Source organism: Rissa tridactyla, chromosome 14 (genome assembly GCF_028500815.1).
Source record: "Rissa tridactyla isolate bRisTri1 chromosome 14, bRisTri1.patW.cur.20221130, whole genome shotgun sequence".
Classification (NCBI taxonomy): Eukaryota; Metazoa; Chordata; class Aves; order Charadriiformes; family Laridae; genus Rissa; species Rissa tridactyla.
In genome coordinates, this window is record NC_071479.1 from 5,202,831 (window position 1) to 5,230,783 (window position 27,953).

The 27,953-nt window shown below is 51.8% G+C and overlaps 1 protein-coding gene across 7 annotated transcripts in view; it reads right to left on the reverse strand.

Annotated features, from left to right (window-relative positions):
- The window catches only part of NR6A1 (nuclear receptor subfamily 6 group A member 1), a 91,336-nt gene that overhangs the window by 16,426 nt on the left and 46,957 nt on the right, over window positions 1-27,953 (reverse strand). For 5 of the 7 annotated variants that reach the window (XM_054220476.1, XM_054220474.1, XM_054220475.1 and 2 more), the window contains 2 exons: window positions 6,487-6,717; window positions 1,672-1,727 (listed from right to left, as the gene is read on the reverse strand). In XM_054220476.1, coding sequence (XP_054076451.1) covers window positions 1,672-1,727; window positions 6,487-6,717 — 287 coding nt within the window. Of the gene's footprint in view, window positions 1-1,671; window positions 1,728-6,486; window positions 6,718-15,181; window positions 15,305-24,514; window positions 24,574-27,953 lie in introns of those variants that run through there. The other 2 variants (XM_054220479.1, XM_054220478.1) reach the window with 2 other exon arrangements.

Here is a 27,953-nt window from a genome sequence, read left to right on the forward strand (position 1 = left end):
CACTCGCAGCCACCAGCCGTAAATCAGACGCTGTCACACAGTGAAAAACCTGGGAGTAATTGAGGCCAGTTCATGGGGAACATCACTCAGTACTCGGGAGAGGCACAGGCAAACGGAAGGTGCAGTGGGCTCTGGTTTGATAAAGCAATTGAGAGAGGCAAGGTGACACATATAAAAAAAATGTTTACAGGGAATCATTGTTCACTATTTTTCCCCAGATAAGAATGAGGTGGCACCTAAAGAAGAAATCAAGCACCTAATACTTAAAACAGGAATTATAGAATAACAGATATGAAGTTAAAATGGACTAAAATAAAAAAAAAAATGAAGTTCCCTTAAGTATAGAGTTTCAAGAAAGAGCTAGGTATGCTCCTGGAAAAGTGTTGGATTCATAGTGGGGAAAATGCAACGTAATTGGTTTTGTGCTTTTTTTTCCCCCCTAATTCTGTGCACGTCCCTCAGCAAGACTGTCACAAAATATTGAAAGACCTGGAGTTAAAGTGCTGCAAGAAAGTGAAGTGAACTCTGAACATCATTTTCAAGAGCCAAACATTGCCCAGACAGTTTATTCCAGTCTTGCGAAAGCCCAGAGAAGCTCCGGAAGCTTACCCTCACAGAATCCGAAGAGCACAATGGCTGGACAGTCTCACCCCAGGAGAGGGAGCCCACGGCATGAGCTACGGACCAGCGCTGACCCATCGCCCAGGTCTCAGGTGGGCGAGGGCCCGCGCTGGCCAGCAAAGGCTGCTGGTTTGCTACGGCTACACTGCTCGGAGAGGCAGCAAAAATTGCTACCTGGCCAGAAATGAAATGTTTGTTTTTCCTTGATAGGCAGGCTTTAAGAATCAGCAACTAATGCGTTATAAATAAGATGTTTGCAAATGGCAGAAAGCGTTCTATCATTACTAAGAGACATTCCTGTTTGAGCTAGGCGCTCCCTGACGCCGACTGCAGCACGGCCGCGCCGCCCAGCTCCTGCCTTTTCCTCCCTCCCCCACAGGGCACCTGGCTGCTGGGCTTCTCCGGTTTGCGTTCGGTTTGAGTAGTCTCTTCATAGGCACAGACAGCCACAGAAAAAGCTTTCAGTGTTATTTCTATTTTATTAAAATAAATAGTAAACTTTTAAATGACCTCTTTTCTAGAAGTGAGCTGAAAATGGCCATCATTTCTCAGGCGTGCAGTACAAGCTGTTGTGCTGAATTACCTCGCGCTTTACAAGACATCTCCAGACAAGCTGCGCCATCAATCAGCCAGATGTTTACTGGGTGCCCTGCTCGCAGGACTGCAGGGCCCGCAGCAGGCAGCCGTGAGATTTACTGGGTGCTGCGGAGGGACGGACGTCCTTGTGCCGCTCCCAAAGGGCAGTGCCGCGGGGGCCGGGGACTGCCCTGTGCTCACGCAGGCACCCGGGGACTGCGCCCGGTCCCCTCGGGGTCAAGCAAGCACCAGCTTTACATACAAATCTACTGTTGTAGATGTGTTTCTAACACTTGCAGAGAGTCAAAGCCCCACGACGCTGGCAGAAGGCATAGGTGGGGCTGGGAAAGGCTCGGTCAAACAAACCCCCGTCGCCATTCCCCACCGAGCTGCTGCCGCGGCACAAGCCCAGCACCCCCTGGGGTGAGAGCAAAGGCTGGAGGGATCCCTGGAGAGACGGTTGGACATGCTCACCTGGACAGGTCCGATGCTTTTGTTTCTGCCTCCTGGCATGCCATCCTCTCTGATTGCTGAAAGAGAACATCCAAACCTTGGTGAGGAACACTACTGTTCGCTAGTCCAGAAATACACAAGAAGGTATCTACTATTTTGAAAAAAATATTTATATCTTTAAAGATTCGTTTTGTTCATCAAAGCAGTTTACACAGAAACCCCCGGTGCTTCCCAGGGCACCGGGGAGCGCGAGCAGCACGCACCACCATCCTCAGCCCAAAGGGCACAAGCCCATCGCTGGGGCTACAAGCGTCACTCAGGGAGTTCAGTATTTCTTCATGTGATCCCATAGTGACAGGTAATGAAGGAATAGCAATCCTTTACCATAATTAATTCCAGGATAATTTGAGAGATGGCACACAGAAAGCAAATGTACTTCACCTCCAGAAGTGAATACCCACGGCTGCTAGAAAATGGAATGCAAATGCTGGCGTTTCTACCTCCGTTGCAGGCAGCCCTGAACCACCACGAGCCAGAGAGACCCCCGGAGCCCACGCTGCTGACAGCCACAGACAGAGCACTTCCCTGGGGACTACCCACACCACTGCCGCTTCCGTGGGCTGGGTCTCCTGCAGCTACCACGGAAAATGGAGGGAGATGTTTGACCCAGCCAGTTGCATGTGAAGTTTAGCACCTGAGTTACTAAACCCAGCATGCAGTTCTGTTTCAGCAGGGCAGCCTAGTTTCTCAATATGGCAGCTGCATTTTTAAGGCTCTTTAAACAACTTCCAGGGAGCTTCGGTGAAGTCCAATTAAGGGGATTATCTCAGAGCTGCTTCTCCACCTTCCTCTTCCCTCTGCTTTTCTCTTTCCTGGCAGGGCAGCCCTGCGGACGCCGGCAGGTTGGAGGAGCAGCCCTGCTCCTCGCACGCCTCCTCTCCCGGGCTGGGTCCCCCTGTTTATCGGGTCCCAATCTCTTTCCCACCACGACCTGGACAGACTTGGCAGCGGGCTCTCCCCAGCTGCGCCGTGACCTTGCTGCTGCCAGCCGGCCTCACCCTGTGCCGCACACCGGGCTGCTGCCCGCCCTCCAGAAACAGAAAAAAAAAAAAAATCACACTAAATTTTTAGGGAAAAAATTGTGTAGCAGGAGAGCCACACTGCTGCTGGAGTTGAGATGCCCTCAGCTCCAGTCACCCCCATCCGCCTCGGTGCTGTGCTGGCAGCGCGGGCATCACCCACGGCACTGGCGGCACGGCAGAGCCACGCACAGGCTGGGACACAACCTGCCTTTTCCTGAGTCCTCACCAGTGAGCCGAGCCATGCAAATCACCCCACAAAGCTGTCCTGACCATTTACAGCTCACCAGCACAGCGATCCCCACGGCACCTTACAGCGCGTTACGAGATCAGCAATACGGTTTTAATCCTCCTAATGCAAAGGCTGCCACCTCCATAGCCCAGCAAGTATTTTTATTTAAAATGCCAGATAGCGTTCATTTAAACACACTGGAGAAGCCTCGAACACAGGATATAAAACCATTACTGTTCGCCTTTACATCACGCAAATCTTTTAAGATACAGCAAAACAACAAACTCATTTTAACAAACAAGGCTGTTTATTTTCTATGAAAGGTCTTTCCAGAAAATATTAGTTCCTCATTAAAAAAACGTGATGATGTAAAAGTAACCCACCATGGTTAGCTCTCTGTTACTCCCTTCATTTTTTTTTTTTTTTTAAACTTAATGGAACTACATTAACAGTTTTCCAATTTGCGGAAAATTTCTCTAGTTTTCCAAAATATTTTATTGCTAATTGTGATTCAGAAAGCTTCTCAGCTTTCCCATTTCAAGCCATGGGCATAAATTTGTCTTTTGATTTCAAAGTGTATTGGAGCAGACATTAGCTGACATCAGCTTACATCTTCCTTTTCTACGTCCGCATTGTTTTACAGAATCCCTTGGCAAACCTGCCTCTGTGGAGTTTACGGTTTTTCTTAACCATGGAGATGATGTTGGCTGTCACCAGGCCGGTCTTTATGCTCGGGTGGCTCCTGCCTTGCCCACAAGCAGGGCAGTAGCTCTGCCCCGTTGCCCGCGGAGCCGTGCTCCCAGCTGCGCTGGTTTGAGGCACTGGCTTCAGAGCGGCAGGGTCGGCCCTGCACTGCTGCGGGCAGTGCTTTGCCCCAACTCCGGACCCAAACCAGGTAAAAGCTTTCACGTCCCTGTTGAGATCAGTCTGTGGTTCAGCACGTCCCAAGAGCAGCAGGAGCCATTCAAACCACAGCTCTACCCAAGGCCTTACCCAAGCTCAGGCATGCTATTTTAAGATGCTGACATTTTCCAGCATCTGGGGGTTAAAGGAACCCCGTTACTCTTGATGCAGTTACTGGTGCCACAGCAGTTCTCTGCTGGCCAGTGACTCCCGCTCCCCAGGCTGCCGGACCCCCCGGGCACAGCATCCCACAGCAAGATTTACGGGATGCCAACCGACTTTGTTTATTTTTGCAAACTCTTACAACCATTCCTGGCTTAAACAGAAGCAAAACCCCCACAGCAGGGAGGTTCTTGGCAATACTTCCATCTGCTGCGGTACCTGACTTGGGTATCAGAGCCAGACGCACGTTCTGCTGCGGGGAGCAGAGCCAGCGTGGACCAGCACCGTGCCCTGCTCTCCCACATCGCACCACGCTCAAGATGCTTCGCTTAAATGGGGTTTTTTTGGAAGTCTTGCTGGTTGCATGACCTAGCCAGGATCCGCAACAAAAGTAGCGATGTTTTTGTCGCTGGTTCATCACAAAAGGCTTCAAGAGACCTGGGTGGTTCTAACACACACCCCCCCCCCCCCCCAGAAGAGCCGTCCTGGTACCGCCTGCACGACACAACCTCTCCTCAAAGCTGGTTTTCCTTCCGATGTCAGCTCCGCGCCTCCCCCAAACGCACACCCCGCTACACTAACGAGAGCTGCCATCACGGCCAGCCGCAGGGAGCCCCGCAGCGCGCCGGGCCCGCTGGCTCCCACCGGCGGGGGCGGGCCCGGGGGGCCGGGAAGAGCCGGGGGCGGCGGCGGCCGGTCGGGCCGGCAGGTGGCGCTGTGCCCCCGCGGGTGAGCCACGGGCGGCCGGGAAAGGGCCGGGAAAGGGCCGGGAAAGGGCCGGGAAAGGGCCGGGAAAGGGCCGGGAAAGGGCCGGGAAAGGGCCGGGAAAGGGCCGGGAAAGGGCCGTAACTCAGACTCACAGAATGGTCTGGGCTGAAGGGACCTTTCAGACCATCGAGTCCAACTGTCCACCCAACGCTGCCCAAACACCACTGACCCGTGTCCCCCAGCACCACGTCTGCCCGGCTTTTAAATCCCTCCAGGGATGGCGGTCCCACCACTTCCCTGGGCAGCCTCTTCCAAGTGGTCGATAACCCTTTCAGTGTAGAAATTTTTCCTAATTTCCAATCTAAACCTCCCCTGACGCAACTTGAGGCCATTTCCTCTTGTCCCATCGCCTGTTCCTTGGGACAAGAGACTGACCCACAACTCTCTACACCCTCTGTTCAGGAGGTTGCCCCAGCTGATAGAGCCCTGAGCTGCCCCACTGCAGAATCCCACCGCAGACACTTGAAAGAATAAATGAACCCCAACAGCGCTCCTGGTCACCAGAACTACACCCTTTGGGTAAAAGATCACCAGGCACTAGCCTGCCTCCCCATCACATAAACCTCCCCCAGAGTATTTGTAATCCAAGCGGCCAGCAGGTAAGCTTCCCCTCTTAACCCCAGGATAAGGTTTCTAAGGAAGATCCTGGTGGATTTACTGTAAATTTATGGAAGTTTTAGTGCTTTGGACAGGCGGCTTTCCTATGAGTGATGACACTAAAGGCATCAATAGCTGCATTTAAAGTACATGAGATGACGCTTTGGTTCGCGTGGCCAGGCAGGGTCCCCCTCGCCATCACTGCATGCCTGGGGGGAGCCCGAGCAGCCCCGGAGCTACAGCAGCACCCGCTTCTGCACAGACTCCTGTCTGCTGACACTGAACCAAGAAATCTCTGCTTTTAATGGGCAACAACATTTCCAGAGATTAAGAAGTCAAAAGATTGGAGTGAAGAGTAGGGATATGACACTGAAATAAATCCCAGTCTGTTTTTTTATTGTTAGTTTCTGAGCTACTTACGACTTTCCATCCTGGAGATGATAGCGTAGCATTTCATCACCCCTGCACATGTGGGGAATAAGGGGTATCTGTCCCTAACCCAGGTCACACTTGTCTCCTCAGTGACCTGGTACCTGGCAAAACCACCTCCAGCATTCCCCAGCTCCACACGGCGCTGCCAGGAGCCAGCGCCATCATCTGGAGCCGGGCACTAAGGGAAGATCCTCGCACCTTATCACTGGGCAACAGCTGTGAGTCTAAGCTCCCATGACAACAAACAGGTAGAGCCTGATGAGAGCTCCTGGGACTTTAAAAGCCTATTTAAATGCACGCATTTTTGCCCCATCAGTAAAGTGAAGCACAGAAATAGTGACCGCCTCACTCGGGATAAATGCGGGGACAGATCCGCCAGGAAGGACAGTAACAAACTGTTACCTTCCCTGAAAACAGGAATCACAATGATCAGTTCTCCAAATACTTATACGTGCTTTCAATTCACACAGATTTTTCCTCCAATACACTAACAAAGTAGTTGAGGAAGAATTTTTTATCCATTTGCTGAAGCTTCACTTTTTCTCATCAAGAATTTGGGAGGCAGAACTGCAGAACAAGACGGCAGCTGAGGAAGGGTAGCACCCACTGCTGACACCGGCCCCAATCTGCTCCCCCACCAGTAAAAAACTCACTTCTCCTTACCTTTTCGGTTCATGCCCATCTGGAGGCATTTGAGCAGCCGGCAGTACTGGCATCTGTTGCGCTGTTTGCGTGACATGACGCAGTTCTTGTCTCGGCTGCATCTGTAAACCCGCTTGTTGCAGATGCTCCTTTTGAAGAACCCCTTGCAGCCCTCGCAGGAGATGATCCCATAGTGCAGCCCCGTCGCTCTGTCCCCGCAGATCAGGCAGGTTCGCTGATCCACCCGCTCATCTGCGAGAGAAGAGAAAGGCTTTGCGGTCAGCAGATCAGCTTCACCGAGCGATCGGGAACTCTCCCAAGGGGACTGGGAAAGTCTCGTCACCCCATGGCCTGCTGGATGGATGTGGCACAAGCACCAGTGCCAGCAGCCTGACACAGCCCAGCACAAATCCAGCTCCACAACCACCAATAAAGTTATTTCAATTCAACATACTCATAAGATATCAAGTCCAGAAACAAGTTTTCTTAAAAAACAGCCTCTTAGAAATGCCCTTAGTCACACAATTTATCAGAAATGGAATTAGTTTGTGAAGCGAAGCACTGTTTTGATCGCAAAGAGCTCATGTTATAGCTATTAGAGGCCACGTTGCTGCAATCCCTGCCTCTGCCATCAAACAGGGTCTCCTCCTTCCATGGGCAGGAGGTCAAACCCACCACCAGGGCCAAACGAGTCCCCGAGCAGCTTCCCTGGCACCACCTTATGTATTCCCTTAACGAAGAACAGAGATGAGAGCAAGGAATTGGATGATGTGTCCTCATCAGTGTGGCACGAGCAGTTTGTTCCCAATATACAGGCTTTTCTCTGAACATTGATCTCAGTGCCGGGTGGTGCCAGCACCCACCATGGGCACGCAGGAGGAAAACCCTGGAGTTTCTGTAAGGTTTGACAAAGAGGCATCCAGCTGCCGGGCTGGTGCGGGTCCATCACTGGAGGATGGCTGCAAGGGGAGGCTCCATCTCTCCCAGCGCCGGGACAGGACTGCCGGAGCAAGGGCAAGAGCCTGGCTCTCTTCAGCAGCCTCCATCCAACTTCATGCTGTCCTTAGCAGAGAGGAACGGAAACCCCGAGGGGAAAAAGGGTCTGAAGTGCCTCAACCACACAGACCAGGGTGTGCGAATATGGAAACCGTGCTGGGCAGACACCAACGAACAGAAAACACTGTCACACCTTATGTATTCCTGGGGCAGACAGAGAGACCCGGCCACCTCCTCGCTTCCTCCTGCGGCTCCGGAAAAGCCTCACGGCACAAGTAAACCCCCAGAACCCAAATGAATGATGTTATTCGTTATTACAGAAACAACTCTACAGTTAAGCCACAATAATGTGATTTTACTGTTCCTTTTCTAAATCTTGGAAAGACCTTTGGATGGCTAAAGATGTAAGTTGTAGGACTCCCAGCAACAGGACCTGGCAGATTAAATTGTAAGGCTCTATCATTGCCCCTGAGACAGCGCAGGGACAACGCGCAGCTCAGCCAGGACCCATGAGCAGGCAGTGATCTCCGCAGGCACGGGAGTCAAACGGAAAGGAAGAAGTAAGTTCTGGCTGAAGAGAGCCAGGCAGTGAGCCCAGGTGGGTCCCCATTGCCTTGCATCTGCAGGGAGGCCTCGGCCTCACACCGACAGACAGCTACACCGCAGATAACGCCAGCAAGTCGCACCAGCACCAGCGGCTTTTCCTGCAGCAGATGTTTAGAGCAGCCGAAGAGCTTAACCCCCCGCACGCCAGGGCGATCTGCCTCCCCCCCAGCGCCTCAACCCATCCACAGCCCGAGCGCTGCAGAGCTGCGCTTCAACGACGGGCACTACTCAAGTACACCCAAATCTGCAGTACACTTCATGGGCTTGCTCTCCCGAGTGTCAAATAATCGTTACCCAGATGACCAGGTCACCCTGGCCGAGTGAGGCAGAGGCACCGAGGAACAGAAAGGGCATCGCTTTGGTTCAGAGCAACAGGACTCAAGGAACCACACTGCTGCCATTCACTGACACGCATTTCCTAGGGATGCCGGTTAAACCAGATTGTTTCCGGTATTTCTTGGCTTGAACCCACAACCATGCAACCTCCGACAGGCAGAAATACGCATCCGGGAGGTGGCCACAGTTCTCTGCAGCTCCCTGGGGACGGATGCTGCAGGCTGTTCCCTGCAAGCCCCCGGTACCCAGAGTCTAACTTCCGTGTCTCTGTCATTTCCCTATGGAGTTTGTATGATACATGTATTTAATCACGCTTAGTTACAGATAAGCTGCTTGGGAGGCACAAGTAGCTTTCCAGGACCGGCCCTGGGGATGCAGGCTGTGCTGCGCGGGGAGTTACTCCTCCATGGCCCAACTGTTCACAACGCAGAGGAGAAACTTCTCTGCTACAGGAGCTCACACGATGGCTACGACTGGAGAAATCGGGAGCATGCGGCAGGGCATGGGGGAGACACCAGAAAGCGGTTGAGGTTGTCCCATGGGAAGGGGAAGGTGGGATAGCCCAGACCACATGGCGTTTTGGGCCACCGGCAAGGAGAGCAGCCAGAGTGGCTTTTCTGCTCCTCTGAGACGTCCGTGAGCTGGAGAGTGAAGGCACTCGAGGGCCAGCACTCCTTTAGGTGCGTCCAGGTGACAGGGCAGAAGAGAGTGACCCACGTGGCACCTTCACACCCCAGCAGGGACACAGGCTCCTTCCGGATGGCACCCGAGCGGACACAACGGTGACCTGTCCAGGCAAGGAGGGAATCACAGCGACGCTCGGCCTGGGCGGCAGAGGGTCACACCGTGTCAGAGATGACAGGTCTCAATGGGTAAAGGAAAGTGGCTGAGAAGGTGAATAACGAGAGGCGGGGAGAGGGCACTAAGGGAAGGGAGAGACAGACAGGCCTGGTCAGAGAAATCAAGGAGACAGTATAAGGAAATGAAATAATAATAATAAAAAAAAAAAACCTTGAAAAGCAAGAAGGAGGAAAAGAAGAGCACAAATTCAAAACAGAGAAACCATCTGACACAATTACTCCCAAAAAGATAACCCAGCCGGAGGGGGTCAGGAGGAAGCAGCTGGGTGCAGGGAGCTGGGCAGACCCCAAGGACACCAGCCCGCACCCAGCCTGGTGTGACCCCCCCATGCCTCCCCAGCAACCCCCTGCTGCCCCGTCCAGGGCTCCCCTCTCTGCACTGCGAGGTTCTCTCATTTATAACATGCCACGCACTGCCACGAGTCACCGAAAAGTCAGACTAGACAGGGCCACAGAAGTGCACTTCTTGTTCCCATTTTTGTATCATCCAGGGAAATGACACAGACCTCGGAGAAACCCAACCTCCAGAGCGCCCGGCTGGGGACGATGAGCTGGTTCCAACTCACTCCAGCAAGACAACATGAGCCTGGTTTTCGTCACTTGGATTTGCCCAGGGAGTTTTCTGAGACAAAGGTGTTCTTATCTACAGGATTTTTGGAGCGGCAGGGGGTAGAGGTCACAGTGAAGTCCCCTCCGATCTCCATAAAGCCTAAGCAACCTGACAAACCAGTGTGTAGCCTCTTACTACTGGAGAGCACGCGAACACACTTGAAATAAAGGAGCCAAACGGATTAGGATCAGAAATTAAACCGGTTTTCAGTTACACAAGCCAAGTAAAAATCTAAACCAGCTGCTGTTATTCCCAAGCAGCTTTCTCCACGGTTTAAACTCAGTAGAAACCATAAGCAATCTGTATTAATCTTTAAAAGGTTTGCTAATGCAGAAAAGTGCAAATTTGCATGCTGTGCAAATTTCACTGCGATTATTCTAAAACCTTAAAATAAAAGGGATGAATAAAGGAAACACAAACTTTAACTAAAGAAACGGTCATGGTGTCATCACCGCGCCAAAACATTCCCAGTTTTACAGGACAGACCACCTCAGGTATGTGCTCCGCGCAGCCCCACAGGAATGCTAGTACCCCTCAGGACGGGGCTATCGCGGGGGTATCTGGGCATCTCGCCGAAGGGAAGCAGCTAAACATGACTTTGTAGTCGCCAGTTGCATAATCTCCACCCTCAGCCATCTGATAAGGCCGGGAGGGGCCAGGGATTAGCCTGGGACAGAGGAGTCCTCTATCTGCAGGGCTCAGCTCAGCCTCAGCCCCCCCAGCCGTGCCATAAATCGCAGGCGCTGGGGGATCCCGGGGTCAGCTCTTGCTGCCGGGGCGGAACCGGGGAGCTGGGAAAGGACCAGCTTATACACATGGCATCAGGCAGAGGGGCGACGGTGTGTCGCGGCAGCATCACCCTATCCCACAGCAGCATCCCACAGGGATGCCAGGGCTCCCTCCTCACCCCAACACTCCGACAGCCCCCAGTAGAAATGAGGGCTCATTTCCAGGCACAGCTTTTTTTGTTGCGGGAAGAACAGGGAGGGCCGTGGCCCGGCAAACACGGGGAGCCGGGATGATGAAAGGGAGGAGGAATCAGAATCCTTCCCCATCTCCCCGCGAGCAGGGTGATGGCGAGGCAGTGTGAATGGCCCCATTGCCACAATAACTGCACATGCCTCCCCGCAGAAACTGTTAATTGGGTGCACTTCCAGATTAGAATTCACGGTAGAAGAGCGGCACACACCGGGAACAAAGACACAGACCTCCAAGGACCAGAGAGGTGCCCCTACACCCCGTAAACTGCTGCTCAAACAAAACTGGGAGATGAAAAATAATTACCTACAGGAAGTCTCAGGGTTTGAGAGGTTTAAAAAAGCCCCGTAGGAACCGTGCGCAGGCCCGGGACGCTCCCGCTGTGGCCCAGGGGTTCGTTGGCTCCTGACCTTTGCTATTTTTCACCCTACTTAATGCAAGTGCCTTGTGTAGGCGAACGCTGGGACAGCCGGGGTGGAATCGCAGCAAACTTTACAGAAATGGTAAAGCACAAGCAAATTTAAAGCAGTTTTGCACTGGGGGTGCTCTGAACCCCCTTAACCTTGAAGTTTCACTAGAATATCGAACCACATAGTAAGCATAATAATCTCAAAGCAAGCAGCTCTGGCTCTGTCACTCTCATCTCAGTGATCCCTCTGGTTTCAAAAGCCATACAAGACAACGCAGATTAGGAAACAAAGCAATTGATAAGAAGTTTTTTTTTTTTTTTTTCCCCCCAAATACCTTGCACATGTTTTATTTCAGAGAGAGGCCTGAGGAAGCCTCCTCCCCCCCCCCCCAAATTTTCCCGATAAGACATTTTAAATGTCTTACATTTAACGAACTCATACACGGGATATTCTGGCTTTGTTCTCACAACCCATTGTAGCAGGGGCCACTAAATCAAACAGTTGCTGCTACGACAAAAGCACTCACAAAAATCTCAACCTCATCTTGAACCCTGAAGATTTTTATGGCTACTCCCTCGCTAACCCCTCCCCGAAGCCACATTAAAGGCCGTATTGTTTTCAAAGGTCATGGTAGGTTTCATACCACATTTTAATACAATGTAAATTCTCCAAGAATATGATGATGTTACACAAGAGTCACAGAAGATGGTGCGAGATAGAGAAGAAATCTCTACTTGTCTATGTTTTATCAGGCAAACAGTAGAAGCAACACACTTAATTCTTGAAAGACTTATTTTTCCCCTCAGCGGAAGTAGTCTTGATAATTTTAAAAAGAAAATTCTTATGAATTTCCAAAAGGAAACACCTTCAAACCTGCTGAAGCACGCGGCAAAGACACGTACAGAAAACACTAAAGCGCATGAATAAGCATATAAAATACGTAGCAAGTAAATTAAAGTATGGGGACACCCATCCGTCCCGCAGCGAGCCTCTGTCACCGCTCCCACCTGTGTCACTCCCACGGGCGCCCGCCCTCCACAGTGAGCGGTGGCCGAGGGCAGCACGGCCACGGGCCAGGGGGGGTGGACGACCAGGCGCTGGCTTCGTCCCAGCAGCTCCCTCAGCTGTGAGAAGGATCGCACCCACCTGGCAGATGCACCTACAGCGCCCTGCGAGAGATTAACCTCGGAAACAAGCCCAAGCGTCCATGCAGCCAGCTCGCGCTACTTCCAACATCGGTGCTTTATAACGGCGCAGAAACAAAGACTTTATTTCCTAGAGCGAGGGCAGAAGTGAAGGCACAAACCCTCGGTGCTGGGATTCCATCCTGCTGGAAAGCGAGAGGGAGGACGCAGAAAGCTGCAGTTTGCAAAACTTCCCATTTATACAACAGAACATGATTTACAGCTAAGAAAATCTTTTGCAGCTGACAAAAAGAGCTTACAGATGACACTCAGCACCGCAATTCATTAATGTATTTAACATCTTTTCAACTGTGTATCATTTATTTGCTTCGTGATTAACTCACCCTGTCTCACACACCCCGCAGGAGCCTTTAGCTGGGTTTAAATCTCAAGCTGCTGAATACCAGCTGTTTGGGGAGGGGGAGCGGGGTTGGGTTGGGGGGGGAGATCTCACACATGTGTTACTTAAATCCTAACCAAATCCCGCTGCCTCTCGCCTCTGATGATGCCTCAAACACAAACAAACCTCTTAAAGGCTTCTTCCCCCCCCCTTATCTTTCCTAACGATTTTTTTCATTGTCAATGTTTAGTTCCAAGAAACCATCTTGTTAAATCCAGCAGAGAACTGGGGTGACTCCCCCTGTGCCACCGAGCGCTGCATTGTCTGAGCAAGCCCACCCCCCAAAACCAGCCGCCTTCGCTTAAGGGGCTTTTCTTCAACTTATAATCGATGAACACAGGGATTAAATTTTCCGTTGGGCGGCCCCTCCCCGGGCCAGCGGCGAGCTGGGCGGCCGAGCCCGTGGCCGGGCACACAATGGGCCGGGGCGCCCTGCTCCCCCACTCCCCGCCATGGGGGTCCCAGCCCCACACTGGATGGGGGCGAAGGCACCACGTCCTGCCCGGCCAGGCCAGGCTCAAAGAGCAGATTGTGCTGCCCGGATCAGGCCGGCCATGGCCAGGGCCTGAATAGAATTAACCCTCTGTGAACTAAAACAAAAACATTTGTGTGCCCAGCTGGGATAAAGGTTAATTTAAATGGACAAGCCTCCTCAAGTCCTTTAAAAACAAAAAAAAAAAAGAAAAAAAAAAAAGAGGCTGCTGCAACCTTATTCTCTGTACTGTAGAAAGATGTTCTGCCTACAGAGCCCCAGAGAGCATGGCTGCGTTCTGAAAAGCACCAACCGGGTGTTGAAAAGAAAAGAGAAACGCTGCGACAGAGAAATGGCCAGCACATCTCAGCTTTGCTCTCTTTCCAGGAATTAAATCCAAAACTCCCAATCTTATCCCACACCGATTTTGTGTCTGCCAAAGAAGAGTTCAGTGAAAAGAAAACCTTCATTAAAAAAAAAAAAACAAAACTCATCGGTTGCTCTTTTTCATGTAGGTATAAATCAAGAGTGTGCAGCTGATGAAACCCATCACCCTTCCCTGCGGCGGGCTGGGACCCACCACCATTTGCATATCAAAAACTCATCTGGGAAATGGAACTTCTCCCGGAGGGGCCGGGAGCCCCCCAGCACCCACGTCCTGCGGGACCTGCAGCAGCGGGCCCGGGGACAAGGGACGCTGCCAGCCCCTGGCCCCGCTCCATTGTGCGGCACAGGGGGGACGGGGACAGGGCCTGATCCTTCACTCCAGCCAGTTGTTGCACAAAGAGTTTGGAACAAAAGCCACTGCGCCAAAATGTGCCCCCGAGAGCCCAGCGGCTCTGGCAGCTGCTGGGGGGGCACGGGGGGACACGGGGGTCCCCACCGCCTGCCCGCCCTCACCCGGCTCACAGACCCGCTCCCCGTGAACAGTCACTCTCCCGAGCGATCAACTTTCTCTAATCCAATTTAAGAAAAATAAAGGTTTTTGCACGGTCCCCTGCCCTTGCTCCAGCATGGCCATACGCTCCGAATTCAGACCTGGTTTAGGCTCTATTTAAAAAAAAAAAACTGGTACATTACAAAGCAGTAAGATTAAAAGCCGACTTGCCTCCCTAAAAATAATTCTCTTGGACCTATCTATTTAAATTGCCTAGATATGCAACGACAGAGAACGATGCAGAATTAAGAAAACGTAAGATTAAAGCCCCAGCACACACACACACACCCCCCCCAGCCCCCTGCGAGGAGGCAGGGCCTAGGCACAACTGAAAATAATGACTTTTCAAAATGCGTGTTACCCAAACATGCAATGTGCTTGCCTTAAATATTTCTCCCTTGTTCTGAAGGGGAGCTTTGCCACTGTCTTCAATCATGGGAGGGGGGGTTGGGGGGGGGGAAGCTGGAAAATATCTGTGAACTAGTATTAGTCCCAGGAGAGATGGAGCTGCGTTATCAAGTGCCTACATGACCCCGATACTATCAATAATTAACGATACTAAAAAAAGCTCCTCCAGATGGTCAAAGGGATTAGGAAGTTTAAAATATAAACAAATTAAGCCCCAAAACAAACTAATACCCCACCTTTTTTTTTTTTTTTTTTAAAAAAAATTGCATAATCCCGCCGGCAGCTGAAGGCTGAGCCGCCCGGCCCCGCACGCCGCCCGGCCCCGCACGCCGCGAAAAAGGAGAGAAAGCAGAAAACCCTTCACGGCCGGTTCCCTCCCGCAGCCCCGGGGCGGGTCCCCGTCCCGGTGCGGGTCCGCGTCGCGGTCCGGCCCCGCCGCTCCGGGCGCTGGGACGGGCCGCCTCCCCGGGGGCCGCGCTGGCGGCCGTTCCCCGCACAAAGGCGCCGGTGCCCGCTCACCTTCCATGCAGGTCGAGTCCCGCTTCATCCCCCCGGCGCCGCGCTCTAGGGCCGCCTCATGGCGGCAGGGCGCGGGCCAGCGGCGCGGGCGGGCGAGCAGCCCGGCTCGGCCATCGCCGCCGCCCGCGGGCCGGCCCTATGCTAACGAGCGGGGTGTCAGCACCGCCCCCGCACCGCCCCGGGGCCGGGCAGGGCCGGGCAGGAGCCGCCCCCCCCCCCCGGTCCTCGCCGGGCGGCGGCGGGAGCGGCGGCCCCGCTTTGGGTGGTTTTCCCAGCGAGCGGCCGGCACCGCCGGGAGCACCGTCTGCCTGACGCACAGGGCAGGAAACAACAGGAATCTCCAGTAGGAAAATTATTTCCTCAAACCGATAACAGCTCTTAGCCCAAACCCCATTTGTTTTAATAGTTTTAATCGCCACTGAAACGCAAGCTGGGGGTGGACGGGTCCCGCTTCACGGCTGGGCAAACAGAGGCAGCACCGGGCGACCGGCTCCGCACGCGCCAGCGCGGGCGAGGGACGGACGGCACCGCGCTGCCCACGAGCCCTCCCGCGCCCATGGCCCGCCGAGCCCGCCACGCCGCAGCCCGCGGCACAGCCCACACCACAGCCCACGCCACAGCCCACGCCGCAGCCCACGCCACAGCCCACCGGCAGCACGGACTGGGACTCCCAGCTCCCGCGGGACTGGGAACTCAGCGCTGCCGTGGTGGTCGCTGTGGGGCAGGGGGCCAGAGCCCTCCTCCTCGGGGTCTGCGCAAGTCGGCCTACAGGGATGGGACGCTGGAAACTGGATGCTCACTTTGTCTTCCTCGCCAGAGGAGCATGTCCCATGGGAGCAGTGGTGTGGTCAATGCCGACGGGGACAAGGGAGCCATGCAACCCAGTTCTAGTGGCCTGAACCAAGCGGTGGCCTAAGGACAGCAGCGCCAAGAGACAATGAATGGGGGGGGGACACACACGTGCACAGGCAGCTGGTGATGGACAAGTGCAAAGGTCAGTCAAATGATCGGAACTTCACAGTATGATCTACACTGGCTTGCCTGTCAGCTGGCGTTCACTTTCCTAATGGAAGTAGTTTCAGCAGCGCTACTGCTAGAAAGGAGTTAAAACCACACCGGCCATAGCTCCAACAAGAAAACCTGCACTATAATGAAAAACCCTACATGAGACATTGTGTGCTTCATCTTTTCCCAATTTCTCTCTCCCCTAAGAAAAAAAAAAAATGCTGCTCATCCTCCTTGAGGCAGATTATCTCCGACTCTAAACTCGGTGGCTCTGCAAACTTCCCTAACAATAAATCCATGGCTGATTTAGCTGCCCAGCTCAAAACAGGTACCACCACGGCAGCACCGGTAACAGTGAGTTCTTCGTCAAATACAGCCACGTGTTTCTCTGCAGCAGTGAATGTTTTCAGGAAGCTCTTCTGCTCCTTCATCCTCCTCCTGGGATGAACTCAGCCTTGGATATTGCAGAGTTCATGTGTTCCTAGTGCTGCAAACATGGGGTGCCCAATAACCCGTCCCAATTGCCAACTGGGTTTGACCAAGCTCAAACCAACGCTCACCACACCAAAGCATTTAAGGGAATGGCCAAAGACATTTCTGCCCAGTTCAGCCTGTCCTCCAGATGTCTACACCCACTCCGCTCAAAATTCAGAGTCTGCTTCCGTTCCTCGTCCTGAGGACCGCGGGGCTCAACCATGCTCTGGGAAATGCCTGACTTAAAATAAACAAGGCACAGAGGCAACAAAAGAGGTCGTATTTCACTCCATCCCAAGCCTGAAATTTTATTGCTTTCTGGTGACATCCAGCAGTGCAAATAACCCCGTGTGCAGGCAAGAGCAGAGCTCAGCAGCGTCCTCCCGGGCACCCTGCTGCAGCTGACCCCGCGTGGGCAGGGTGCTCTGGCAGTCTCAGAGGTCCCTGCCATCCCAGCCCTTCAGTGATTCTGTCCTTCACAATCCCGTTTCCAACCCAGCGTTCCTGCGGGAGCAGGTGCACTGCGCAGGAGCGAGCTGTGGCAAACCAGGCCAGGTCTCCAGTTTGCTTGTGCTGTAAATCTGTAAAGATGCTGTGTCGGTCCTTGACATGCTCTTCGGATTGACCTCTCTTTTTTCACTCCGGAGGTTACCAAAGCAGGGCTGTGCGAGGGGCCGTTCCCTGCCCTCGCCGCGCACGGCCAAGGTAAGCCATCCCCCGGCTGCGCTATTGACACAGCTGCTTGCAATTGTGCCTGCTCCCAAATCTCCACATTCTTCATCCCATGCGAGCGCTCCGCTCGCTCCCGGCACCCCTCGGAGAAGTGTGACCAGAATGCAGAGTGCTTATTTTGTAACACCGCGCTGTGATGTGGACACAGCGATCTGAATTAAAGCAACTTAATCTCAGGGGAACAGGCCAACACAAAGTTGTTCACACAACCTCTGCTGGGACTCACAACAGAGATACGCCAAAAAAAACCCTGCTAATTCGGAAACAACTGTGAGTATAGACAAAACCTGGCTGGGGAAAGGATAATTGGCCAAACAACCCAAATCTTACAAATTACTCAATACTCACATTAAATACACATCACAGTTTGTCCATAATAAATCTTTAAGGGCAAGAAAATAATTGCAGAGATCTGGAACCGTTCTGTAAAATGAGCGGCCAAACTGGGAACGGGCAGAGGGCAGGCAAAGAGACAAGAGAGATTGACTCCGTTGTCTGAACCGAACAGCCTCAAAGCAAGCCTGGTAAAAGGAAAAACAAAGTGGCTGGTTCTTATTTTAGCCTGAATGGGCCAATTCCCACCCCAAACAGAAAAATCTGGTGCAATTGTAACTCAGAGCTAACGTTTTAGAATGACACCAGTTCACAATGGTAAAAGGCAAAACCATTGCCAAAAACTGGACAAGTGACACCGCTGCCTGCAACAGATTTATTGTCCTGACACTATGGCCACAAGGGACGGGCACGGGAAGCGAGAGGAGGCACAGGGAGATCTCCAGGGTGTGCAGAGCATCGCCTCATCCCGCTGCCAACGGGGTCACTTGTCTGCAAGCGAGGACAGGAAAAACACTGAGTTTTGCTGCGATTTGTCGACAGTGAAGTGTGGTGGCAGGCAAACCAGCCAGCAGGAGATGACAGGTTATAAATGTGGCAGGAGAAAGGGAAACTATGCATGAGAGTTGTGGAATGCTTTAAAAGGCATCCTGTACAAATGCAGGAGAGCTTTGCGAGCTTTTGCATAGAATCATGGGACAGTCTGGGTTGGAACGAACCCTTGAAGGCCATCTAGTCCTTTTTCTAGGTCCTTCTTCTCAAGAACGTTTTCCCTATTTGCTTTGGGAGTGCGGCTGTCTCTCCCGGGCTACCTGCGGGAAACGGCTGCAGGCAGAGCAGAGCGGGCACTGCTGGGCGCTCTGAGAGCCCCCCGTTCCAGAGAGAAGGAATTCCCAAAAGACTGACTTTTTCAGAGCCTAACTGGAGTCACGAGCCAGTGCCGACACGGGTCAGACACTGCCAGGCCAGGCCAGGGACGGTCTTCCAGGACGCTGTCTGTAGACACCGACACTTGTCATAGCTGATCCCTAAAAACTTCGATGACAAAACCCAAATTTGGGCAGAGCGGGGCTAGCAGAGCTGCGTGGCCCCAGGATGGGGCCAGCCCTTCCTTACCCTCCCACCCACAGCCACCCTTCCATAATTCCTGGGGCTCCAGTGAGGCTTTGCCCATTTTCATGACAATCGGGGCTCTGTTGTGTCGACGCAGTTTGAGACATCGGCCCCTTTGTGGCACGAACAAAGTCAGGGCTGCGATAACAAAACCGAGCACATCTCGGAGCTGAAGGCGACTAAACCAAGAGCTGCCTCCACAGAACCCGGCCTGCCACCGACCAACTAAAATACTAGAGTGGATTTGATTCCAAGCAACAAAGAGCGCGTCAGGAAATACCAGAGCCCTGGTGTTGTTTATATTTTACCCACAAAGGTGCCCCTGGCAGCATCTCCCTTTTGCAGCACCGATGTCCCTGAGCCCGTGTGGGTTGTCAGGAGCAGCCCCCTGCCCCAAAATCAGGCTGGTTTGCAAATGTAGCTGAATAAATGGTATAATCTCAGATTAACGCATCTCAGCAGCCTCAGTGCTGCGGACGTTACCACTTCCAGCCACTGCAGCGAGGGAATGGGTTTCAGGTAAACACAGCACATACCTCCCCCAAAACTCTATTCCCTCACTCAATGTATACAGATATTTCCCAGAAAAAAAAAAAAAAAAAAAACCAAAACATTATTTAGAGAAGCTATGGAAGGAACTGCAAGAAATTATAATAAACACCTGCCTGACTTCCGAGAAGTCTTGTGATAAGGCTTTAATAACAGATGTGGGTGATTCCTCTGCTCCATAGCGTTAAACACACCAGGACTGTGGTGTTGGTAATTCTGATGAAGGTATTCACTTGGTGCACATAAAATTAAGCATTTTCCTCGCTCTTACTAGTTCAATAGGTTGTTGTGCAAAACGAATCCTTCTATGAAATTCCCAGCTTTATTTGTTTATTTATATTTTTATTTTCTTGGCCACTGAATTTGCCATCCCAGTCTATTGAATGGCTTGCGAGAAGCGTTTCATTGCATCGTGCTTGATGGGTGACAAAGAGCGAGAGCAGCTCTGTGTGACAGAGGAGAAGGCAGGGGGGAGGTTAAGGGCTCCTTAGAGAGGTCGCCTTCAGAGGAGAAAAGGAAAACAAATGGGATTGTAGGCATGAGAAGTATATGGTTTTACTGCCTTAGTGGGCAAGTACAAGAAAGGAGAATTGCGAAGTGAAAAGCTTTACATTTCTATGAGCAGGCAATCGAGCTCCTTTCTAAACTCTCTGCAGAAAGCGCTTCCCTTCCTAGGGGATGCCTCCAGCCCATTCTGGGAGCGCGTCTCCCGGAGCTCCCAGGAACCCAAGTCAGTCACGCAGCCTCAGATCATTCCAGAAAACAGGGAGAAGTCCTGGAGCTGGGTCCCCGTCACCAGCAAGAGCCCGGCAGCACACCAGCACCTGCAGCTCACCGCGGCGCCTGCATGGCCCGATCCCCCCTCGCACCCGCCTTGTCTCCTGCACTTGGTCGTTTCTCCCCCAGGGCCAATATTCAGGCAGACAAGCCCCCGGGCAAACAGTAGGGCTCCGTCCCAGCATATCCCACCCACAGAACCAGTGCACCCCACCAGCACCAGCGCCTGCACAAATGGACGGAAATCTCCTCACCCAAACCCGAAATGGGTCCGTGCCTGGGCAGAAAATGCAGATGTTTAGTGGGATGCAGAAACAGGAAAGGCGTGCGGGTCAGAAGGCAGAGTACCTCCCGGATTTGAAGAGGCGGGGAAAGTTTTGTGCGTTTAAGTGGTAAACTGAAAAGCCGAAAGATTATTTTAGGCTCAACTTACATACACTGCAGTTGTACCAACTACACTGCTGCAGTTGCTTGTATTTTTAATAATAATAACAACAGACCAACAGTTTGTTATTATAACTGTTGTTATTATTATCATTCTGAGCATTGTTTCCAAACAGGCAGCAACAATTGCTGGTATCCCCCAGAAAAAAACACAGTGAGAGTACATTTCCTCAAATTTCAGGTCAGATAGCAAAACAAAGAGGAAAAAGAACTTCAGAACTAAACCTGCAGATTCTGTACCTGCACCAAACACATCGCTGTGACTGCAGTTGCTCATCAGCTGCTTTAGACCATTGGGAGTGTGGGGCAAAGCCTGTTTGCGAGCTAACCGGCTGCTCTGTACCTCTTGCGCGCGGGTGGGACGTGGCAGAGGGGACGGAGAGGTGGCACTGCACGGAAACCACGCGGAGACAATCGGAAGGTGCGTGACATGACAGTGACACTGAGCAAAGGCTGGAGCATCGCCTGTCACCAGGGCAAAGATAAACACGTGCGTTCTACGGGGAGAGAGAAAACGCCGACAGCTCCTGGTCCTTGGGCTTTAGGGCAGGTTGACCAGCCGCGCTCCCCCGAACGCACCGGGGTGAGGTGGGACCCCGTCCCGCTGCCCTGGGCAGCACCCCGCACCCCGCCCCACGCTCGCCACCAGCCGCGACCCGCTGGCCCACGCCGCCACCGCAGCGGGCGGCCGTCGCCCGCCCCCGCTGGCCCCGGCCCGCCGCAGGTTTCCCGGCGGGCGGCGGACGGGAGGGGGCAGCATCCGCCAGCCCGACCCGCCGGTGGCGGCGGGGGCGCGGCGGGGCCGTGTCGCAGCGCGACCGCAGGGCGGACACGGCCCCGGGCAGCGCAGAGCCCTCCCGGCAGAAACGGAGACTTTCACGGCAGCTTTTACTGTCCTCGGCAGCAGAAACCCGTCAGCTGCGCCCCGAGCGCCGAGCCCTCCCGGCCCCCGCGCTGCCACCAAACACCCCACAGCGCTGTCGCCTTCCCCTGACCCTCCGTAGGTGACCCACACATACCTGAGTCCCGCTGGCGGGAGGGCTGCTTGGCCCCTGGGTTTTATTTTTACTGCAATTAGCGTTTCTGTTATTAGGAGTAGCCCTTTAAAACGTCCGTTTCTGCAAATCTTCTTTGAGTATCACATTTAACCTCCAGGAAAGCAGGGAGGGGAGCCATGGGATGAGGGGGAAGGGTTTTAAACTGAAAGAAGGGGGATTTAGATGAGATATTAGGAAGAAGTTCTTTGCTGTGAGGGTGGTGAGCCCCTGGCCCAGGTTGCCCAGAGAAGCTGTGGCTGCCCCATCCCTGGAGGGGTTCAAGGGCAGGTTGGACGGGGCTTGGAGCAACCTGGGCTGGTGGGAGGTGTCCCTGCCCAGGGCAGGGGGTGGGAGGGGGTGATCTCTAAGGTCCCTTCCAACCCAAACCATTCTATGATTCAAAGTTTGTAATGCTATTTTCTTGTTTTATAAGAAAAGGAAATCCTGAACAGAAATATCCTTCCAGAACTTACAAGAATGGGAATAAAAGTATGGAGAAACTGTCTGGTTCTACCCTGACAATACCCACAGACTTCCAAATTGTTCCCAGGCCGAGAATACCTCCATTCACAAAACAGCATATTCCAGTGGAAAAAAAAAGAACAACACCAGAACTTCCAGCTTCTGTCCTTAACTCTGCCAGCACCTCCTCAGCTGGAAGACTGAATGATTTACCACCTTGAATGTATCTCACCTGATCCATCTATAAACCACAACTACTTCTTGAGATGACATCAAGTTTAAATGAAATTGCAAGATGTTGAAGTCCATGGAAAATATATTTCTCAGAAATGCGAGGACAATTAAGGAAAGAGAAGATGACACCGGACCACAGGGCAGGAAAAATTCCCATACTCAAAAAAAATTGTGTAAATTCAGCTTTCTTTCTAGAGGGACTCAGAGCAGTAAGGAAAGAGACCCGGCACGGCAGAGGTGGCACAGTGACACCCCGGCACTGTTTCACAGGGTGAGGGGTCAATGCCAAGCCTGGCTGCCCATGAGCGTGGCTGTTTGTGGGCCCTGAGCCCCCTTTCATTGTCTAGCCATAAAGCGAAGCATCCAGCTCAAAGCTTCATCGGTGGCTCCTTAGGAAAGATGCTTTCATCATTCCAAGTTTCTGCTCTTGCAGACGCTGGAGAATTACTCCCATAAACTGCCCAGGTTGTTCCGGGTACAGTCAAACCCTTACGAGTACAGCAGGCAGCGTGATTTCAGCGTGACCCCACAGCGGGGGACAGTGCTCAGGAAAGTACATCTTTTTATTCTACCCAGTCCTTTGGAGCAGTCTGGAACTTTGGGGCACGTCTGCATTGCTACCCCCCTCCTACTAATACTGCTCTCACTTTCGAACTGGGCCCTGAAAAAATAACTGTTACCTCCCCGTCTTCCTTCTGCTAAACCTGATCCTAGCCCTTTCCTTCTGATAAACTAGATAAACTGATAAACTTCTGATAAACTAGAAAATCAATTTTCACGTAATCTCTACCAGCAGCTCCTAGGCCCCAGACACCACCCACCCCAGCCAGCACGAGGTCCCAAATTAAGATGTACGTGACTGCAAATAACAGCCCATTCCACTAGACTAACACGGGGGAAAGCCATCTTCCATCCTCCTCTCCGTTTGTGAAGCTACCCAGGCGGACTGTTCGCATCTTATTACTGACAGATAGCGAGGCTGCCGCGGAGCGGGGACGGCCGCTTTGGGTGTAAAGGCTGAATTGAACGTGCAGTATTTAAGACAATTAGATTTTCAAAGAAACCACACTAAACATTTCTTTCATGTGTAATCAAATTATGTTAAAGCAGACCTCATAATTTAAACCATTCCATTGGTCAGCTCCTATTTGTTTTCCCTGCACCCTCATTTTTGCTCCAGATCTGTCACATTACATTAACACCTTTCCTACTCACTGCCTACAGAAATAACAGCCTTCGACATGCCTGCACAATCCATTTGTCCTGCTCTAATTACTTTTTGACATAGCCTCTTTTGCTGTTATCTTGCCTTTTCTGACCTCTGTCTGTATTAAAGCCATTTAAAACAATCTTTAAACTCGGTATCTATTGTGATGTGCCTTATATGATACGACTGGACTATCAGGCAGCAACATTTTGTAAATCAAATATTTAAATCTATAGTAATAAGATAATGTACTTGAGGAGGAAAGCTGCTACGTACTGGTAACAGCTACAGCTGGCTGTTCCTAACACGAGCCCCCAGGACTGCAACATGTTTTCAGGATGAAAGTCCTATAGTCACAAAACTGTTCTACAGAACTAGAAAGCTCAAAGATAAAGGGGGTCTTCTGTCTACTAAGGAATTTCCCTTAATTTCACTAATGGGGAGGAAAACAGGAGGAACTGGGAACTGTGGTCATCTTGCACACAAAAAAAACCCCAACAACCACCAGAGAAATGGAGTAGCTGGGAAGAGGACCAGGCGGGGTGCACCAACAATGGCTGTTCAGAGGGAACCATGACAAATCGCACCCTTCTCCAAACCCGGAGAAGAAACCGAGAATCTCTAATCCCAATATCCCTCTGCTTTCATCAAGCCCATTCAAAAAATGTGCCCTCATTTTCTTTTGTGGCTGATTCACAGAAGATGAGCCTCTAATTACCAGCTACTTCCCCGGCTGGAGCAGCAGAGGATCTGCTCGGTGCCAAGTATCTGCTTCGGAGTCAAGAACTTATTCCATGTGGTGGAACTAATTTTTTGGGTATCAAGTTGATCCCTATGTACATATGTCTGACGATACAGTCTAACTACATCTTCGCATGCTATTTTCCACATGATCCAGCCTCATGCTAACTTAACTGGTAGCAAGTCAGTATTTTACTCACATTAGAAGATACTTCACAAACCTACATTTGCTCTGGTTCATTTACAGGGTAATTATCCAGTTCACAAAAAGCCTGGTCTTCTCGATCCAACCAGCGCAGATCCAAGCACAGCTCTGCTGGGACGGCGCAGCTCTATATTTTGTCTTCCAGATGACAGCACTATAAAACCGACGGGGGACAAACCCAGAGTCAATTAGAATACATTAAATGTAATGTAACAATGCTACGATTTGTCATAGCCAGCCAAGAGGTTTTATTTCTTTGAGTTCCTCTAACTTTGTCCTCAGGACATGAAGAGCCCATGCACGCTGGGGAAAGCTCTTCCCACGATACTTCCCTACGCACATTTTTATTTTCCCCTTTTTCTTTCCTGTCAGCAGCCCTGACCGCAGAAGCCTGCCTCATTAAGGCATCTGAGCACAGCAGCGACCCATGGATCCAGGACCAGACCAGTCTGCTACTGGTCTGCTACTGGCCCGCTCACAACATCGCTTCCTGCAGAGCTCTGGGATCTGTGCGCGCAGCTGGATGCCGGGGAAGGGGCAGGACACCGCAGAGATGGGCAGAATTAGCAGCTCTGCCTTCGCCAGCTCCTGTGCCGGAGGGTGGGCGCAGACCAGGAGCTCCAGGCTTTATTTCTGCGAGATTCAGAAAGGCGCTTTTTGCTGGAATCATTTTTTTTTCCAGTTTGTAAAGCGATTATTTTATTCCTCCTCGTTTTTTCACACCTATTTCTCAACTTCTTTTTTAAAACAGCTGTTTGAGCGGACCTGGGATGTCCATTATCCAAACAATAATAACTACCAATTACGGTGACCTCGCTCACATTTGTACTAATTGTGTATCTAAACCAACGCATCATTCCCGTGACGTTCCCGTGAAGAAGGCAACCCGAACGTGAAGGGGGCTGTGCTGGCCCTGACCCTGACCCGGTCCTGACGGCCCCCAGAGCGGATGCAGAGGAAACAGCAAATTACCAGCACTAAGATTAATCTTTTTTTTTTTTCTCCTCTTAATTTTTTTCCTTAAGTAAAATTTACATTTCTTTTAGAGGAAGACATTAAACATAAAATAATACCCCACTTCCACACCCTTTCGGACCACCACCAGTGTTCTCCGAGTCCCCTCCGGAACGCAGCGCTGGCAGTAAAGCCAGCCCAATGGCTTCTCTTTGCCCAGCTTGTCACCGTGCGGAGGCTTTCTTGGCCTTTACATTTCTTCTCAAAACAACTACACATCTTTTGGGGGCATTTGTGAATTCAGGGTGCATAAAAGTGGTTTATATTTTTAATTTCCCCTTTTTAACTGGACATCCTACACAGCACCCTGAATTCCCCACCAGGTTCCACTACTGACAGCGTTCTTCCATTATCGTTCACTTTTTGATTTTGTATTTTATATGTCCTGGAGATGTTTGTGACGTCATGACTGACTGCAGCACTCAACGTTACGGCCTGGAAGCCCCAGCCAGGTCTGCCGGGGCAGGAGCTGCACAAGCAGAAATAAATAGCGGTGGCTACAGCTTAAAGGCAACAAGTCGCATAAAATGTGCTTGAACAAATTCACATATCGCAATTTGTAAATACAAGTTATCCAGCACATTGTGTCTAGAGCATCCATGGTTATTTGGCCAATTTCTTACAGTCTCGGCAGGGGTTTCTCTGGAGAAGAGAGCTCGCTGCACTTTAAGCCTACCCAGGTACCAATTTATAGAACCCCAAATGCTGCTGGAACGGGGCAATGGATTACTGGGGAAAAAGATTCCAGAGGCAAGAAATAAAACCCTCCTAATTGAAGTACCCTCGAAAAGGTGGAGATGCTCCCAGTGAGCTGTGGCTGCTTTGCTGTTGATTTCAAACAGAAAGAAACTGGCCCAAGACCGGCATTCGCCACTGGGTTCTGGAGGATTCGGGACAAGGTCCATAGGGGCTCAGCCAGCTCTGGGCAGCTGAAAGTCCTACATTTCTTTCCAACAGACCCCAAAATGATGTGGAAACCATCTTGAACTGGAACAGTGGGAGTCTGAGATGGTGCTGCGTTGGAGAATAGCTGAAGGAATGGCTTTTTAGTAATATTGAGCTTGCACGACATCTAACAGCAGGAGCAGGTTAATGCCTCCGTTAATTACCGAAACAGCCTGCACATACAGGACCAAAAGCAATGGGCCACCAGAGCTGGACCTGAGACCACAGAGATTTCCAACTTTTATGTTGGAAGTGGAGAGGCTCCAGGTTCCTCTGTAGAGCCGAGAAAGAACAGCATCTCTTCCAGCGGCCGGCTGGAGAGCAGCTCCCTGGCAGGATTCAGGGATCTTAATTCCTCCTGCAGGAACCTCGTACGTGGAGGATACCCGAGCTTGGGCAGCGATTACTGCCCAACAGATGCCTCTAAATTACCTACTGCAGGAATCCACCTTTCTCCATGACTGCCCAGGGACCATGGCCCCAGAATAAGGGGGGTTGATTTCCCCTCGTGAAGCGTTCTCGCCCCCCAGAGCTGCACTCCGCTGGCACGGCCGGCGCTGCAAACTCGGGAGAAACCCTGCAACTTCGGAACCCACCCCCTGCCCTCTTGTACTGGCTGCGCTGCACTGCGCTGGGAGGGGGAAATGCCGCATCTCCCAACCCAAACAAACTCTCCCTGTTCCTGGCAGGGGCTGCGGGACGGATGGACCAAGCTGCCCTTGCACGGCTGCTGCCGGACCCCCGCCGGCCACCCAGGACTTCCATAACTCCCCCACCACGATGCAGCGCACCCGCCGTCAGCCTGAGGGACCCTCCCCAGCGCAGGGTGTGGCAGAAACGGGAGATGATTTTGGAGGAAACACAGAAGATTCAGATTGGAAATGAAAACTATCTGCCCCAACTGGATTTCAGCATTAAATTTTTGAAATTCCAATCGTATTATATTCTCCTGTTGCTTATTTAAGATAAGCCTGCCCATTTTTTAAAAGTTAAAAGTTAAAATCGGCATTGGTGTTTTTATCGTATATCTTGAAAACAAGGCAAATACAAACCCTCCTGGTGCTTACCACCAGGCATCTTATCAGCAGAAAATTAGGGGGCTATTTGTGCTGTGTGGCGACGACTCTGCAGCACACGTACTACAGGGAACAGTCCGTGCTGCTCGCGGGAGACACTCGAAATGTTCGGATACAGGTGTCTGAGGGTGGCCCAGCATGTGTGACAACAGGCTAAATCCCATCCAGCAAGTTTAGTAAACTATACTTGCCTTACGATTCTACGAGCAAATGCAGGATGTTAGATAAAGGCTGCACTGGAATTAAAACACAGTAAATATTTGGTTAAATCAAGAGTTAGGCTTATATAGTTCTATAGATATGAATGCCACTTAACAAAAGAGAACATAAATACCCACAGGGCAGTGACCCTCTTATTTAAAGCAGAAAAGACATCCATCTTCTCCTGGGTGAATTGTCATCTGGGCCGTAAGTCTTGCTGAAA